Raw genomic sequence first — 19,337 nt, 5'->3', positions numbered from 1 at the left:
TGCACCCAGGAAACTCAACAAAACCTTTTTTTTCTGATGGAAAGTAAAAAGGCCAACAAAATCAATAAATATAAAATTTTCATGTAAAAGTGACAGTTCTGTTAACTGGCCCAAAACTCCCTCATAATGGCCCTGGATCAGCGAGCCATCCTTATCGCTGAGCCCTGCAAAGTATTTTAAAGTTCATAAGTATTGACTGTGGTGGTGAAAAAAATAAGAGTTTCTAACTTTCTAAACTTTTATTATTAAAGTATGCACCTCTCAAGACACCATTTATTTTCTCTATCCAAATCAGTTTGGAAAAACCTTCAAATAAGCATCCATCCTTTGGAAGTGCAGCAAAGCCCAATCTCCATAAGACTGGGCAGGCACAATGGGCAACAGATGGTCTTGTTGGGGAGTGGGGGGGGGGGGGGGCAACCCTATGCCAGCACATCCTGTCATGCTAAATTTACCACCCAAGAAAGCAAGATTTCCCAAAAGGCATTTAAAAGAGATACTAGTAATTTACTTTCTTAAGGCCCTTTCACACGGAGCATGATGCGATAAAGCGAAGCGAATAGTCACCGAACGGTGCTTTCACACCGAATGCGAAACGATTGCTTTGGCTAATTCATGCCTGCATAATAGGTGGCACTGACCGAGAATGCATTTTTCCTCATGTATCTTGTAAGTTTTTCCAGTTGGCACTACACCAAAAACACAAACTATGCTTACGAGACCTTATGATCTAAAACTCAAAGCTAATTGGATTGCCCGTTTCAACCGCTGGTCGGAAAAAAAAAAATTATCAATTTGTAGAGCCGCAATTGATTCTGAATAGCTCCATAGAGACCTATTGTTATGATTCAAGAGCGTCATCTCATCGTACGTTTACATCGCTTAATCACGTTCAGTGTGAAAGGCCCTTTATGCAGATATGCTTGATATAAATACCAAGATATATACTACTGTACAACTATTAATATGTTTTCACCTTGACTAACTACATGTATTTCTAAGGCCAGATTTTGATTGGATGCATAAAAACATTACAACGTTTCACTGGTCTATTTGTACATTAATCATTTAGCTCTGCATAAAAATCCATTAATCCAAGAAAAAACATTCAATATTCACAGTCTTGTGAGTTTTGTGTATATTTGGCCTTCGTTTTTACTGGGTGGCCATTAGTTGCTCAGTGTCAAAAACCGTTGGAATTCCAGACTGCTTATTTTAAGCTTTTGGCACAGGTGCTTTGAGTGCTCAGGGCAGCTGAGAGAGGTATTAATACATTCTTTGTATAAAGATAATGAGGCCAGATGTTGACTTTTGCCACAGAAATGTGTATGCTTCAAAAAGCACCATTCCCTAACACTCATCGGCTCACATTAATACACGTTAAGTACCCTATGGCCTACATAAAATAATCTATAAATGAGAAATAGCCGGAGTTTGATTTGCTTATTTAATAAGAAAAATAGACAGAAAGAAAGAATCAAGTAAAAAAAAAAAAAAAAATGTGTGCACGGAAGTAGGGGGCGGGGAGGGCGAGCAATCCTCTTAATACCACGGCAACTAGTGTGGAATGTCTACAGCAGGTCTGAGAGACAGCTGCTCCATCTGCTCCTGCCATCAATTCTCTCTCCTCCGGTGGAAAAATGAAAAGAATCAGGATGCTCTTCATCAGCTCTCTCAAAGACATCCAACTGCTACCACCAACCTGCGCAAGTATCCAACTGATGCCACTCAGAATAATATGAATCCCTCCTTCTATACACCCTAAAAAAACCTTTAATATAGCAAGTCCTTTCACATTTGCACCATTCATATCACCGGCAACTTTCGTGCATTGGAGATTTGTTTTTTGAATAATTCATGACCTGACAAAACATCCCCCGCTACCCCACCCCAGTCACAAACAGATAAAAGGGAAAGGAAGATAACTTACCAGTTTCTTCATCAATAGTAAAGATCCCCAGACCCGACCCATCCCGAATGGAGTAACGTATTTCTCCGTCTCTTCCTTTATCCTCATCTTGAGCTGTGATTTTCATCACCGATGTTCCAATGGGCACATCCTCTTTGATAAATCCCTTATCCACAAATGATGGGAACAATGGCCTGTACAGATTCTCGTTCACATCCACAACCTCTACCTCAATGTGACAACTCGAGGACAAAGATATCGGCTTGCCTTTGTCCTTTGCCCTTGCTGTGAGACTGTACACTTGCTTTTTCTCGTAATCCAGATTCTGTACGATTCGTACGGCACCACTCAATTTGTCTACTTCAAACTTCCCGTCCCCATTGTCAATGAGGCTGTATCGAACCTGGCTAGACGGTCCAACATCAGGGTCATGAGCCTCCAGCCACATTATAACAGTACCGATGGGTAGATCCTCACGTACTCTCACCTGATAATTTGGGGGAATAAATTTTGGAGGGTTGTCATTTACATCCTCCAGTGTGATTTTAAGCAAAACAGTTGAGACAAGTTGAGGTTCAGCAGCAGCCTGGTCACGAGCTGCTATCTTGAGTACAAAACTGGATTGCACCTCTCGGTCTAGAGGCTTCTTCACCGTAACGATCCCTGTTTCCGCATCAATAGCAAATTGATCTGTATCTGCCAATATGGAGTATCTGACCACACCATTATCCCCAAGATCTTTATCTTTTGCTTCAACTTGAATGATCTCTGTGCCGACCGCAGTGCTCTCGCTGATTTCCACTGAGTAGGTGTCCTGTAAAAACTGTGGGCTGTTGTCATTAGCATCCAGGATCTTTACATCCAACAGACGTGAAGATGACTTCTGGGGAATTCCAAGGTCATACACAGTGACGTTCAATGTATAGTGATCAGTTGTTTCTCTATCAAGAGGAGCATACACTTTGAGCCATCCACTGTCCATGTCAATGACGAAACGACTCTCAGCGTCACCCCCAGAGATAACATACACCAGCTTTCCATTAAAACCGCTGTCAGAATCCGAGGCACTAAGATGAACAATCCTGGCCCCAACAGGCAAGTCTTCTTTGACCTCAATCACACTGGGAAAAGTCTCAGCAAACTGGGGCACAATGCGGTTCACAGAGTGAAAGTCTTGGAAATGGTCTTCGGGTTCACTTTGGCTATGGATCTTGCTTCCTTGCAGGAGCTTTTCTGCCAGCATGCTGGCAACTCCAGTATCAACACATTTCACTTGGACCGGTTTACGTGCCGTAACAACCGTAATGTTCAAAAACATGGGCTGAGTTTCATGTTCTCCATCACTGGCTATGATCTGCAAGCTGTGATAGGACACTTTTGCTGCCTCGCCCTCATTTAAAGGTTGCTTCAAAGACAGTACGCCAGAGTTTGGATTCATATCAAAATAATTCAAGTCATTCCCAGCTTTTATTCTGTACCTCACCAACTGCAACTCATCAGCATCAATAGCAGACACCGTCGTGATCTGCTCACCAACACCATGGTCTCTCGGCACAGTTATGTCACAATCCACACTCTCAAAAAGTGGCTTGTTGTCATTCAAGTTGTTAAGCGTGACTGTAACCTGGGTTTCCACCTCACGTCGATAAGGGGAACCCCAGTCTGATGCCCGCACTTTCAAGGTATAAATCCTTGGCATCAGTTCATAATCCAAAATCTCTGAACTGCTGATGACACCAGAGAAGTAATCAATGACAAACGGCTGGGGATTCACATTGGCAATGCTGTAAGTGACATATCCATTCTCCCCACTGTCTAAATCAGTGGCTTTCACTGTTAGCACACTAGTACCTATGGGCATATTTTCATCAACACTAGCTTTGTAAGATGTCTGTTTGAATTCTGGGGCATTGTTGTTCACGTCGATGACATCAATAATGACTTTTGTGACTGCCTTTTTCTCGCTGGTCACAACTTCTAATTCATATTTGTTCAAGGAGTCTGCATGAAGGGGTCCAACTGTAGTGATCAAGCCTGAATCTGCATTAATGGCAAAATGATTTTTATCCAATTTGTGTCTAAATGCATACTTAAGTTGAGGATATTTTGGTACAGCTGTTACCATTACAACAGGTGTGTGCAATGGTGCAAATTCACTCACATTGACTCTGTAAATAGCTTGACTGAATTTAGGAGGCCCTACTTTATAGTGGGGAGACATGACATGGATGACCTTTGCCGATGAAAACTGGGGTGGACTTCCTTTGTCTTTGGCTTGCAGTGTTAGGTTGTATCCAAAGGGCTGACTATCCCAGTCAACCTGCTTAACTGCTTTGATTTTATATTCCTTACTGCCTGGACTTGTCCGCATGGCTTTAAACTGCTGAAGAGGGTCGCCCGCAACCACACTGAGAGATGCTATCTCACCGTTAGCACCTTGGTCATTGTCTTCGACAGTCACAACAGCATAAGTAGGATCCTTGTCGGTGTCTGAGGGTGCTAGGGTTACAGCAGTGATGACCGGTGCATGCTCATTGGCCTGCTCCACTCGTACCGTTAACTTAGCCATGCTGCTAAATCCACTGCTACCATAAAGCTTCATGCCTCTGTCCACTGCTAAAATCTCTAATTCATACTGCTTAGTCTCAGAGTAGTCCAGCTTTCCGGTTAGTGTAACTACACCACTCGTGGGATGGACCGAAAACATGTCTGTCCATTCTCTGAAACTGTAGTAGTACTCTCCGTTTGTACCAATATCTGCATCTGTCGCCATCACCTTGGCTACGCTTGTGCGAACAGCTGTGTTTTCTGGTAAAGATATGCTATAAGCAGTCGGGGAGAACAGTGGCCGAAGGTCATTTGTGTCAAGTACCTGAATCCTGACCCGTGTTCGAGCCTCAGCATTTGAATTCTTTTCCATGGCTTTAACTGTGAGAATATAGTGGTCTCTAACCTCCCGGTTAAGAATGGCACTGCTACCTCCTTTGGTCCTTATTCGCAAAAAACTAAAGTCTCCCAATTGATAGTCCTCAGCTTTGAACAGGTTCTCGTTGTCTCCTGACACGATTTTGTACCGTATTTCCCAGGTAGGGTCTGTGATGTAGATTCCCATTTTGACAGGACTTTCCACATAGGTCTTAGCAGCAGAGTTCTCATAAATGGTAGCATTGTAAACAGACTGGGTAAACAGAGGGATGTGCGCAGTGTCGAGGCTTTGGTTCCCAGTGCAGCCGCACAGGAGCAGAACCACCAGCAGTAAAGTCACGTGGTTCTGCATGTTTGCAGCGCACTCCTCACTGAAGCTGTGGAGAATAAAGAGAAAAAGTTAATAGATAATACAGTTCCACTTTCAATGAATTTAGTACTTTTCTGGCACATGGTTTGGTCTTTCATCTGAAGATTTCAATTCTAAACACCTCTTAAATTATCATTAAGAGGTTATATGGGTTGCAGCAGATATAGTTTACACACAGCACAAAAGAAACCGACAGACAACTTTTAAATATATGTTTATGACACATCACTCAAAACAAATATGATTAGTGCATCAGCATCCTTAGACGCAGGCACCGACTATTTGTCTATATTTCTAACTTCACCATCGACACCATGACAGCAGATTCGCCAAATGATGAATTGTTGTGAGCAGTGAAGTGCCTTTTGTATATATAACGTCACATTCCACTACTTCCTGAATAAATTATACATTATTCTCACTGCCTACTGCCATATATCTTCTTCAACTAAGAACAACACAATGTGTTTAAAGAGATATATTCAATGATATGTTAATAGGAAAAAAACGAACAATTATGTTGATGAATATGAAAAAGCACAAATTTTGATGAATATAAAAATATGAAAAACTTCTTTACACCACTAGTTACACACTACAAAGAAGTGCTTATTTATCTAATCATATTAGCCTATGTATAAGTGGTAAGCATCATTATCGTTCATTAGCATTATAATAAGCACCATTATTATGGTGGTTCGTAGTAATAGTGTTTATTGTATTTTTCTGATATGCTGTCAGCAAAGTAACTTATGTCTAACAATATTAAACAAATTTCTAAAACTAAATAAATAAAAGTTTCAGCGTTAGTTTATGCTCGCATTAAATTTGCTGATAATACGTAGGTGATACGTTCGGATCAGCTTGCATATTCGCATAGCACATTAGATCCGACGAAAGACGGAGCAATGTAACAATTTCTGACATTACTCCATCATTTACGTTAAGTAAGTGGTTAGATGAGAAAAGCAATTCGCAACATATGACTTCGCACTCCGCGAGCGCGTGCTCGAGATTTTCAAATGCCCTCGCGACTATTCGTGCCCTCGAGCGCATAAAAACAGCAAGAGACTCACAGCCGTTAACGTGACGTTTAGTTCAGAAATAAAATATATCTGACCCAACTTTATCAGCGACAGCAAAGAACCATAAAACCTCTTTGCTGTTAGCACACTAAACAACATACGATTTGAATGTTTTCACGGGAACCTCAGTGTTAACACTCCCCAATATACGGACGGCAATTTAGCCTTTGGAATGGAAACAAAATACAAAAGTAACAAAAGACGGCTTCTGCTCCGTTGTTAAAGTGTATCCCCATCCCCCAGTCCGTCAGTCCCTATTCATTTCACGTCGCCAGACTGATGCCTTCATGCGCTGGCCAGATGTATGAACTGTTCCCATTAGAAAACAATTAGCTGGCCACTCTGGACCACTTATCTTAAATAATTAAACTGCAACTGAACACACAGAGTATTCCAACAGCTTTTCCGAGCTACGGTCAACTTCAAAGCTGCCCTATTTCCACTACGGAGAGCAGTGGGGGACTCCCAACGGCAACTTTACACCGCGAGCTGGCTGAAACTTTTAAGCATATCTGAAAATAGCACAAAACCAGAATAAGTCCAAGAAGTCCTCGCTCGATTTTAAGACTTCCCAAGTCGTACATACCTATTCCAGTACTAACGTCCTTTGTTTGGTGGCTTTTCATGAAGTTTGTAAGTTTCAAGTCTCAGCATGGTACCGACACTCTCAGCAGCGCTCTCTGCTCACTGAACTCTCCGATCCGACACACACACACAAAGCGCTCTTAGTATTTCTCCGCGCTCCTTGCACAGCGCACGGATCTACTTCCTATTGGCATGTAGATGAAACGGCAGTCGCTCTCCCCTCACAGTGGGACGGGAGAAGTCTTTGATGTTTTATTTTATGTGCCAAACCTCTGTCTCTAATGAAGAAATATGCTGCGTCATACGCTTTTTGAAACAAAGCAATGAAATTATCTTCAAGGATGTCAGCATTTGGTATATTAGTCACGATAAAAGCCCCACGCGCAAGGTACTACACACATTACCTGCACCTCGGTACCAAGTTGATATTATAATTAGAAAGATATAACGATTTTTCTACAGCATTGCGTTTTCTGACTCACATGCGACTGCTCTTTGCGCGCGTGCTCTGCTCTGTGAAAAGCGTTCGCAAATGAACGCTTTTTTCCGATCAGCACAATGGGCTAAATGCTCGTCTTGGTGATTATTAATGTAAACAAAATTGGGTATGTATACACGCAGGGAAGGGGATCGGATGTGTGAAAACATCAGATATGGAATAGGCTGTGTAGTATACAGTCGTTAATATTAACCAAACACAATATGCATTATGAAAAAAAAGGAGAAAACACTAATTCTTGTGGCTAGATAATTTTAATAGACTTAATAATAGACTATAAACTAGGCTATATCCAATTCATATAGTCAAGACTATACAGCTTGTATTTCATTGGATTAATTGATTTCATCTAAGTAATTGATAACCTGAAAACTTTGTTGTCTTTATTTGAGTTAATGCTTCTTGTTTTATTATTTGACTGATCATCTTTTAATAGGCATAAGTCTTTGCAAACTTAAAGCAAAGTTTGCTTAAATTAGAAGTTATTGATAATATTCGATGTGGTGTCGCGTATCGTATTCTAATTTCCATGGTATTGCAATCGACTGCAATCTTGGCGGATACCGACATTCTTTACATAAATTTAATAAACATAAACATTGAAATATAAAGCAGCGTTCCGTATCACATGGAAACCGGGAAAAGTTGCACTGACAGACCTTTATAAAGCGTGGACACATACACTCTGTTGCTCGCGAATGATGGCGCTGTCTCACTGCTGTGCCAGAGCGCGAGCGATCCACGAGGCTGTGCGCGCTCTATACCTCAATCTGTGCAACTCACTTTATAATATCTTACATCGAGTTGCGTGTGTCCACTGCCTCTGCATGACCATTCATTAACATGCATAAGACATGATATTAATAACTATTATATTTATGTAGCGCGCGTAAACGAGTAGTAATAGTAGTAGATAGAGTAATACTGTTTTGCGTTTTTCTTTAATGCATTTTTTTAAACATGTAGTTGCATTTGGCAAAGTTGAAAAGCTATTGTGAAAGAGGCTCACCAGATTCAGCGGGCAAAAGCCGCCGCTCCAAAGTTGCGTCTAAATGATCTCCAGGATGTGTTGGCAAAAAGAGTATGTGAGCATATCTTCGCATGGAGATTCATTCAAAACTCGTAATAAATCCGTGTCTTGTAAACCCCTACATTTCCTTACACATCCGAAATCCTCGTGAGCAGGATTCCACGCAGCCACGCGTGCAGAGACTATCCACAATAGTCACTCAGAGCTCGTGCGCTCAGGCAGTGGAGGAGGCGCGCGGATCCTCCGGGATGCCTGGCTGGCTTTCCGCCGCTGTGACGTCACCGCTCTCCCGGGGGAGTCGATCATTTGATTCAGTGATCTCACCTCTACCTTACGCTTTGACGTTTCGCACTGACATTGAAGGCTGTTTATTGAATTATCAGCGTAATGGAACTTTGTAACTTTAGACTTCAGCTGTCTGTGGTGATCCATTACATTAGGATCAATAAAATAGAGCATTCTGCCTCTCAAATAGACTTTTTTTATTCAGTTTAATAGATAAATTCTTTGGCCAATTTGAGACTGTGAAACATCTTGATTGTATAAAGTGAGTATACCGACCTTTGTGTTTGAATTTTTATTATAGCCGGACTGTGGCATGTTGCTTAAATAAGAGCACCTGATGTTCATTAAGTTTACACTCATAAAACATTTGCCCTGGGGGCTCTGTGAATGAGAGGCATCAGGTCCCTTGCGCGCGTGTGTGTGTGCCCCACACTCCTCCTCTGACCATTTATCGAGATGCAAGATCGTCCAGTCACCCCCACCATTGCACCTCTCTGCACACTCACACAGACACACTGTTTCACTCTGATCCCCCCATAAAGGTTTAATTGGATTCCGGTCAGGTGACGTGAGGGAGCCGGCCGGTGCTTTTGATCCTGCCAGTGCTGAGACATTCCATTGCTGGTCTGGAGTTTGTGGAGTGCCGGCCCTAAGAGAGAACAGCCGGCATGGAGGAGGTGCATCCAAGTGTGTGTGTGTGTGTGTGTGTGTGTGCACAGAAATGAGAGCTTCACAATTGCTGGATGTCTCAACACTGGCAGGGAGTAACTTTTTTACCTCAACATCTCAGAATAGGCCATGACATTTTTTTATGTTCAGTTTTTGGGGCATATAGGCTAATAGGTTTCTGCAGTGAAATTCTTAGCAATAAAAATAGAGTATCTCAGAGATGACGTGTTTTTGTATGCAAAACCCGGAAGCGATAGCATTTTAGGATCCATCGCCCTAAAGTCTATGGGTTTTTTGAATGGGTTTTTGCTAAATCGCCTGAAATAAGGTCTGTGGTTAACAAAGCCTCTAAATATTTTCAAGTTTTGATTTATGACATAAAACACACCAGTTATAACCCGCTTGTGATCAAACCTTTATTGTGTCTTAAAAACGGCGGTTGCTAACAAGTTGCTAAAAGCGACTACTTCCTTTGGCGGGGACTTTAGAAGTCATCATGACAAACAGGACATTTGGACAGCATTTATCATGGAAAAAGTGAATAAGTATTCATACACAGCGCAGATCATAATCAGCGAGCATGTTTTTAAATAAAGTTTGAGGAAGCTTGGTGGTGGTGACGTTGATCCGCAACCATGGTGTGCTGTAGTGTATTTTTTGCGATTTTCCAAAAGTCTATGGGAAAAATGAAGTAACCTGTGTGCCGCTAACTTCTGGGTTGGCCTACAAAAACATAATTTCTCTATTAACCAGCAACAATGAATTAAAGGGATGGCCACCTAAAAATGGAAATTCTGTCATCATTTGCTCATCTTCTACTCATCCTCATGATGTTCCACACTGGACTAAAAATACAATGGAAGTCAATATGAGCTGAAACTATTCGGTTTAGCAGCATTCTTCAAAATACTGTATCTTCTATTCTGTTCAGCAGAAGAAAGAAAGTCATACAGGTTTGGAATGACAAGAGGGTGAGTAAATTATGACAGAATTTTAATTTTGGGTAGCCTATCACATTATAGATTTTGAGCATGACACTGACTTTCCACCATTTTCTTCATGTCGATGTCTTTATTCCATATAAGGTTGAAGAAAATATGATCACAGCCATATTTGATCACTAAATGATTCATTTGATCATTAAAAAAAGTCAGTCTGAATTGAGGTTCCTCTTAAAAGATAAGTGGACACATGCAGTTACACTTCCCAAGTGTTTATGTAAAAGCAAAGTCATTTTAGATAAAAGTGACTGCCAAGTTTATACATCATGTACAAAGCTGACAGTCATTTTTTTAATCAAAAGGGCCTTTATGCAATTTCATATGGTAAATAACAAGCTCTGTCCCTACAAATATCTTAAAAAGAAAATAAGAGGAATCACCAACCATATATTTAGAGAATGTGGAACATGGCTGTCAGAGCACTCTCTTTCTCACTTCTCTGGAGAACTGCAGATTATCTTTATAAATCCTTCAAGCTAAAAGTCTCAGAATAATTGCCACTTACCAATATCACACTCCATACTTAATATCTGTTCACTAATCGTTGAAATTTAATATGGATGATCTCTATTACACTTGGTTTTATTTGCTGCATTGCCATCCTGCATGGTACAAGATGGTTTTCTACAAAAATAGAGAGCTTTTTCCTCATTCGGTATTAGAAGCACTTTTTAGCTACGGATGGCAGTACAATATATCTCTAATATATTGCTGCAGGGTGCTAGTATTCTCAGCGGTACAGCATGAAATACTATCATCTTACATTCAAAAGCCTACAGAGCTAGTTCAGCCAGTGCTCATTTGAGGTATTTGTGCTCGGCTACTACATAACCTTTGCACAAACATACGTGGTGGATCACAGTCAGTGCCTACATTCTGACATTCATTGATTCGCATTTTGCATTTTTCTTATTAAATAAATGCCACTCGTGAATATGACAAAGTACATTACTGTAATATTAGTAATATCGGTTGAGAAGAGAAAATCTACTGATTTAAGTAAAATACACTCTAAAAAAAATAAATAAATAATGAAATAAATTTACACAGTAAAATACAGTTTTTCATTCCATACAGTAATATACCATAACAACAATGTATTCTGGGTAATATTATTAGTAGTATTTATCAGAATGCATTGTTTTTTACAGTTATTTTTTTTCTGTATATTACAATGCATTCTGGGAAATATTATTTGTCGTTTTCAAGAAAGTAGCCTATAGGTCTCTTTTCTTAAAATGTCGAATATTACCAAGAAAGCATTGTTTTTATGGTCTATAAAGCCAAAAAAAAAAAAAATATATATATATATATATATATATATATGTATCAATGCAACTTTCATGAAGTAAAATCAATCATTAAAAGGCTTCCTTCCACTGGAAAAAATAGTTCCCAATCATGAACAGCAACAGAAGTTACATTATTACACCATTAAATGGCGACAAAGATTATCTTTATGAGCGAGTCACTCAGTCGCAAAGACTGAATCTTGTTGTGAACACGGAACAAGACGCAAATGACAAATGTGCCCTGTCCAAATACCCACACTTGTGGTCTTGGCCACTTGAGAGCACATGCACGCAACAGGAAGTAAGTGCGCAAGACTGTTCCATGTCTTAAAAAATCTTGAATACTGCTTCGGAGTGGTATTCGAGGCTAGCGTATCCTATCATGCATTATGTTCGGGAACTCACATGACCTGAAAATCGCGAGATGTCAAGGAAAACATTCGACTGAAAGTTAAATAAATTATATATTACATATAATTTGGTAGTAAAATATAAAGTGTTGCACATTTTATTGATGCAAAGATGAGTGGCTTTTTGTATTTTTTACATCATTTGCAACTTCTTTTTATCACTTAAAGAAGCACCACAATTTTAAAATTGTGTCTTCTGTTTGTTACATAGTGACCACTGAACAGACATTTAGAAGTGTATTTTAAAGGTGCCCTAGAATCAAAAATTTAATTTACCTTGGCATAGTTGAATAACAAGAGTTCAGTACATGGAAAAGAAAGACATACAGTGAGTTTCAAACGCCATTGTTTCCTCCTTCTTATGTAAATCTCATTTGTTTAAAAGTTACGTAACAGTCGGGATCATTAATATGTACGGCCCCAATATTTGCATATGCCAGCCCATGTTCAAGGCATTACACAAGGGCAGCCAGTATTAACATCTGGATCTGTGCACAGCTGAATCATCAGACTAGGTAAGCAAACAAGAACAATAGCGAAAAATGGCAGATGGAGCAATAATAACTGACATGATCCATGATTACATGATATTTTTAGTGATATTTGTGAATTGTCTTTCTAAATGTTTCGTTAGCATGTTGCTAATGTACTGTTAAATGTGGTTAAAGTTACCATCGTTTCTTACTGTATTCACAGAGACAAGAGAGCCGTCGCTATTTTCATTTTTAAAAACTTGCAGTCTGTATAATGCATAAACACAACTTCATTCTTTATAAATCTCTCCAATAGTGTGTAATGTTAGCCCGTTAGCCACGGAGCACTATCAAACGCATTCATGAATCAAATGTAAACATCAAAATAAATACTATACTCGCATGATCCGATGCATGCATGCAGTATGCATGACGAACATCTTGTAAAGATCCATTTGAGGGTTATATTAGCTGTGTGAACATTGTAAATGCACTGTATTATAGATGAGAGCTCGGGGGGGCAGGGAGCGAGAGATTTAAAGGGGCCACGCGCTAAATTGGTGCATAGTTAATGATGCCCCAAAACAGGCAGTACATTTTTTTATTTTTTTATTTTTAAATCTATGGGGTATTTTGAGCTGAAACTTAACAGACACATTCAGGGGACACCTTAGACTTTTATTACATCTTTTAAAAACTGGTTCTAGGGCACCTTTAAAATGAAAAGTATTGGAAATAATAATTTTAAAAAAGCTGTAAATGCTTGCTTTTTTTTTTTTTTTTTTGCAAGACTAGAAGTGTGTCCCATCGGGTAATCAAAAGTTCTATACACACTTGCAGCCTTCACGCCTACTTGAACACTTGAGCCAAATACAGGAAATACGTCATGTAAGTAGACAAGTGGTGCAAAGTGCAAAGACTGCAAGTGTGGGTATTTGGACAGGGAAATGCTTTGACTAGCGCTATCAGTGTCAGCATGGCATGGAAAAACAAATGTTCTTGCGGGATTTTAAAGGACAAAATCGCAGCGGACATTCAAAAGGATTTTTTATTATGAACCTGACCTGAAGGAAAAATGCTAAATTTGAACGCAGGTAATACACGAGCACTCAATATCTCTCCCACAATAATGCAGTAAGCTTCAATGAACAAAATCAATAGAAAACAAACATAAATTTACGTTGCTAAGAGTGGTTGCTAAGACAGACGGCAGCAACATACACATTCAGTGGCGCAGCGATACTTATGTAATGCGGTCAGCTGTATGTTTTCAGGAATTTAACAACGGCTTCGAACACGGCTCAACCAATCAGAATCAAGGGCCAGAACTATATGTTTTATAAAAATTATTCTATGACAGACAGGGAAGGTCAAGTGACTGGAAAACAGTAACTTTGTAGCATAACGAAAAAAATGGGTTGTCCAACGGAATGTGCCACACCAGGCACATACAGTGTTGTTGATTATAACTGAAACAATCTTGTTTCGAGCTGTTGCTGTTCTGAAAAATTTACTTACATTATCCCATTCTTCCAGCCACTCATGGTACAAGGTCCCGGTTTGAGAGCACTGACACCCTGTTGGTGGAGAAGGGAGAAGGGTAATGGTGCGAGAGGCTTTTAGGAAGTACTGCAAGAAAAGTGAGACAATTGACCATGTCAAAATATAGAAATGTTGCAAAGGGAATTATGAACAGACACAAAATCCAAGACAACATAGAACAGAACTGTCATTCTGAATGTCTAGTTGAGCTCTACGTCAGACATTGTTTAGACTATCTAGGTCAGATTTTCAAGGTATGGGATTACGAAAACAAGGATCGTTTTAGGCGGTATAAAACAGACAAAAGAGATTGTTAATCTAATCTCTGTTGTTTGATTTCTTGCGGGTGAACGCCCTGTCCAAGACTGATGTAATACCTTGTAACATCAACTCTATCAATCCTTTAACAAGAGAGTGAGGACTTTTTATTTATCATATAATCTCAGTGGTTTTTATTGCACCACAAGTCTGTCTCCACATCTGACACACTGTAATTATGATTGTAATTATGTCCTATTCAAAAATGACATGTTTTCCTGGTTGAACGTCTCAGAGATATTGTGATTTCTGTCTTGCTATTTATGACAGGAACAATAACTATGATCTCAATAAGCTGGTTTGTTCTTAAAAATCAATGTCACGTATTTTACACACAGCTGGGCGTAAACAGCCATCTATCAGTTGAATTTTAAAGTAAAATTAAGGGGAAAATACCTTACAATTATTTATATAAGCATGAAAGCATTTCTGATGAAAAATGACAACATAATTTTACACAGCAGGAGGAACATAAGCAGGGAAATGCATATGTTTAGGATACAATACAACATAAGTCACAAGTATGCAGAGAAAAGAAGACACTATGCAAACTTCGTATATATAGAGAGACACAAAATCAATACTTCACCCCAAATTGTCATCATTTACACTGATATTATTACAAAAAGTAATTGATAACCTTTAAAAAAATTAAAATTAAATTTCAAGATTTATTGGCAATGTAAATGCAACCCCATGTGCCTGCAGTTCCATTACAATTGTTTAATCGACTCACAATGTTGCCAGTATATGGCCTCCTAAGGTTATAAGATAACCAAGAACATTCCAGTTGTGTATAGGCCTACTACATTCATAATAGTTTAGTAATTTCATTACTGATTGAAAAAGTAGCCTAACTGGAATGTTATAGGTCCATTTTGTAACCATCAAATTAAACATACTTTATAAATGTTCTGTTGACCAGAATATGCTATTTAAAAAATGTGTAATTAAACATGTGAATAAATGCCTAATTTATAGCTATGGAGCGACAGAAGCTCTCAGATTTAATTTTCACACGTATCCCCTATCACCCATTGTTCAACCCTAGTTGAAACCCCCTGCACCAAATCACTCAATCCCTCTACTGTATTAAATAAATTCAAATTTACATGTGTGCATCTGAACTTGTACACTTTTTTTTATGGGTTAAGTCCCCTGAATGGTGTCTGAGCCAGAGTCTTATTTTGAAAGGCCTTGTCAGGCTGGTTTTACCCCTTATTTTCTCTATTCCCCATCAGTCGCATTGCCCCTCAGTCATAATCTCATGGAAATAGTGTTGGATTACAGACAAAATAAGCATTTCCTACATGGATTTGCATGCTTGGATTAGTACAGTTATGCACTTGAGGCATATGTTTTCCACACACACATATTGGAACCATGTGGAGATTCTTTATAAACCATCCCTGTCTTTCTGTCTGACACTGAAGTTATGATCTGAATTATCCTGAAGTGTATCACTGTTGTTTTCTCTGATGCATTCTTAAACAGCTGATTTCCCCATGTGTTCCTGTCAAGGAATAGCAAACAGGAAATGTATCACCATCAGAGGGGAACATAACCAGTCCAGGACTTTTAGAGATTTAAGTCATGATTGATCTCATCAACCATGTGACCTTTCTGGAATTTGTTCATACCCATCTGACTTGAGTTTCACCAAAGCATTGTTGTACGAAGACCACATGTATGGCCTTCAAACACATGGTAATCATTCAAGGTGTTTTCAAGGTCTCAGTGTCATTGTAGTAAATCTGAGCCAAGGTCATTGTTATAAAATAGAAATGTGGTATTATTACTCTGAATTGTATAAAATGTAGTCCCAATCACTTACATACAATGTGCCAGTTACTTAATTCATTGGTCTTTTTTTTTTGGTGATTTCATGACTTACTATTTGACAACATAAATGTTGCATGGTTGTAGTTTCATTACCATCACATAAGATAACCAGGTAAGATAACCAAGAACATTCCAGTTACATAGTTATTCGTTTAACTAATACTTTTAATGCTTTTGGTAATTTCAAGATTTATTGGCTATGTAACTGCAACCCCATGTGCCTGCAGTTTCATTACAATTGTTTTATTGACTCATAATGTTGCCAGAATATGGCCTCCTAAGGTTATAAGATAACCATGAATATTCCATAGGCCTACATTCATAATACTTAAGTAATTTAATTAATGTCATAGGTCCATTTTGTAACCATCAAATTACACATTCTTTATAAATGTTCTGTTGACCAGAATATGCTATTTTAAAAATGTGTAATTAAACATTCATATGTGAATAAATGCCTACATTTATTTATAGCTATAAAGGGACAGAAGCTCTCAGATTTCATCAAAAATATCTTAATTTTGCAGATTAAATATAATTATATTATAAAGTAATTATGACAGAATTTTCATTTTTGAACTATTTCTTAAAAAAATAAAAATGTGTTTCTTTCCACTAAGTCAGAGGATAAGGACGATATGTGCATTATAGCCTAATCTGTTCTGCTAGACCTTTTTAAAGAATCAACTGCACTTTCAACTTTTTTTACAATTAGAGCTGGGGGAAATCCGTCGATGCATCGCGAGTCATTTTTAAACTCCATTCGGAGTTTAATTTTAACCACGTGAGACAGGATTTGCGCCCCTACTGTCATGGAAAACTCGAGCGTTGATGTACCTGACGCTGGCAAAGTGCGGTCTCAGCTTTATTTCAGACAGCAATTATCAACTCTACAACGACAACAAACTTCAAGACTTTGAATCACTGAACAAAGCAGAAAGGGTGGCATAGCCTGTGATGCATTGACGTCCACTGCACACACTAGAATATACATCACCGGTGAGTAGCAGCCTTGTTTGTTGTGTCTTTTAGCGCGAAAGTATTGAACTCCTTCACACGAGTGTCTTAACAGGTTCACTACTAACGTGTGACAATTTGAAAGTGTCCAAATAGGTTACTTTAAAAAATAAATAAATAAATAAATAAATAAATAAATAAAGGGAGTTATTTTATCCCAAATTTATGTTGTTGCAACCCAAAAGGCTTTGGTTAATCTTCGAAACAAAGTATTTTTAGTGAAACCTGAGATGTTTCTGTCAAGGTAACCACTTAGCATAGAAGATCCAAAGAGGTCATAAATCTATTTGAAAACAAATCCACATGAATCGAGTGGTTAACTTACAAGTCTTGTGAAGTGAAATGAGTGCTTTATATGATGAACAGATTTACTTTAGGCCTTTGTTTACAATTTATTTACAATAACCAGTGATGTTTGTTCTTCTGTGTTGCGATGTGCTCTATATGGGTGTTTATAGGTGATAGGCCTTTGTGTAATTTGTGTTTTAAACCCCTCTTATGGGTTTGGAGCAACAAGAGGTTGAGTAAATGATGACGGTATTTTCAATTTTTGATGAATTATCCCTTTCAGCCCAGCAAACTTCTTTTTGTGAAATGGTTTGTATGAAGAATATGCTTTGTGTATATAAAGTAAATGTCACTTGATATTTTGTTATATAATGTAACAACATATAATATATATATATATAGTTTGGACCGGGGCCACTAACAAAAAAGTCTTCGTACAGAACCAGAAAGCATGCACACAAAAATACTCACATGTGTGCACCTTTGGCCTGTGTAAGAAGATCATATATTCTATGAGATTTATCAGGCTTATAGAAAGCCCTGGGGTTACATGTTTCTAATCCTCCATCTCTGAGCATTGATACCGCCTTTTGACTGAAATAAGCTCCACTCTCCAGAGCTAGACTGAGCACATCTACACTCAACGGGAGCTGTGTTATTCTCTTCATGCTAATTTAGATAGAACTTAAAACACAGTCCGAAACTTTTCTATCCACTTTATGGTAATAAGGGCTCAACGATGTCTTACCCAGATCTCTGTAGAACAACTTGGCATCATTTAGCCTGTAAATGGAGGCTTGCTAAGACATGTTTAAAGAACTGGTAGATGCTGAATTTCAGATATTTGCATCCCATGGAAATAGTGCATTCATACTATCCTTATGTCTCTGCTATTTACTCTGTCAAAACCAGGTGGTGGCCAGTGTATTTTTGCTCCAAAAAGCTTACAAATATATCATAGTCCATGGAGTGCACTGTATTCCAAGTCTGCCAAAGTCATATGATAACTTTGTGTGTTATTTCATTATTTCACTGTAAATAGGCCCAGAAGCTCTTAAATCCCATTCACACTTTAGTGCATTCAAACCTGGCACATCAATATACATCTGAGATTCAATAACGTCTGATGTCATTAAAACCTTGTGCACCACCTTTTATTGAGGTGGCATGTCTGAATATGCTTAAGAGTGAATGCCACAAAGCTGTCTTATAGCTCCTGAAGATATCAAATATAGTACACAAGTTGTATGGATTATTTTTATGACTTTTTTTTTTTAATAGTCCCTTGTCACTGTATGCTTTTGCTTTATACCACTGCAAAAAGTAATATAATATTGAAAACACAATTCGAAAATCGTGATTCGAGTCCCCATTGGTTAAAATTGCAATCTGAGTGGGGGGCGAGTGAAATCGTGATTTGGGTCAGTTGAGATCACAGATATGGGGGCACAGTGGCTGAGCTATTAGTTTACAAAGTAAACTAATAGAATGTAGCATTGAAGTATAAGTAATAGAAATATTAGTAATAAGTTACTGTATGTCAATATTTAATTAAGAAAGGAATAATTGCCGCAATACAGGTGTGCATTATTTTCGAAGAATTCAATGGCCCGTAGTCACTTATTCCGCTTTTACTACGGTTACCACACCTCAAAACACTGTTCCGATGTTGTATTTCAAGACATTTGTCAGGTTTTTGTCCTTAAAACACTCTTGTGTGTGGGACTAATTTCTTATGCATCTGCGTTGCTAATTCCAAAATATCATTTCAGAACTAGTAACGGAGGCTTGAGCCTT

General features: G+C 38.6%; 1 protein-coding gene across 4 annotated transcripts in view; it reads right to left on the bottom strand.

Moving 5' to 3' along the window:
• The window catches only part of fat1a (FAT atypical cadherin 1a), a 98,113-nt gene extending 91,099 nt beyond the window's left edge, over positions 1-7,014 (bottom strand). For all 4 annotated transcript variants that reach the window (XR_010896812.1, XM_067405188.1, XM_067405189.1 and 1 more), the window contains exons 1-2: positions 6,876-7,014; positions 1,931-5,211 (exon numbers count right to left, since the gene is read on the bottom strand). Coding sequence is in view for 3 of the 4 variants with exons in the window: in XM_067405188.1 (XP_067261289.1) it covers positions 1,931-5,186 (3,256 nt within the window). In the remaining variant the exon portion in view is untranslated. The remainder of the gene's footprint in view (positions 1-1,930; positions 5,212-6,875) is intronic.
• Between the last annotated feature and the right edge of the window lie 12,323 nt (positions 7,015-19,337).

Source organism: Chanodichthys erythropterus, chromosome 12, assembly GCF_024489055.1.
Source record: "Chanodichthys erythropterus isolate Z2021 chromosome 12, ASM2448905v1, whole genome shotgun sequence".
Taxonomy (NCBI): Eukaryota; Metazoa; Chordata; class Actinopteri; order Cypriniformes; family Xenocyprididae; genus Chanodichthys; species Chanodichthys erythropterus.
Note: the sequence above shows the minus strand (reverse complement) of the source record. Positions and strands in the feature narration are given on the sequence as shown.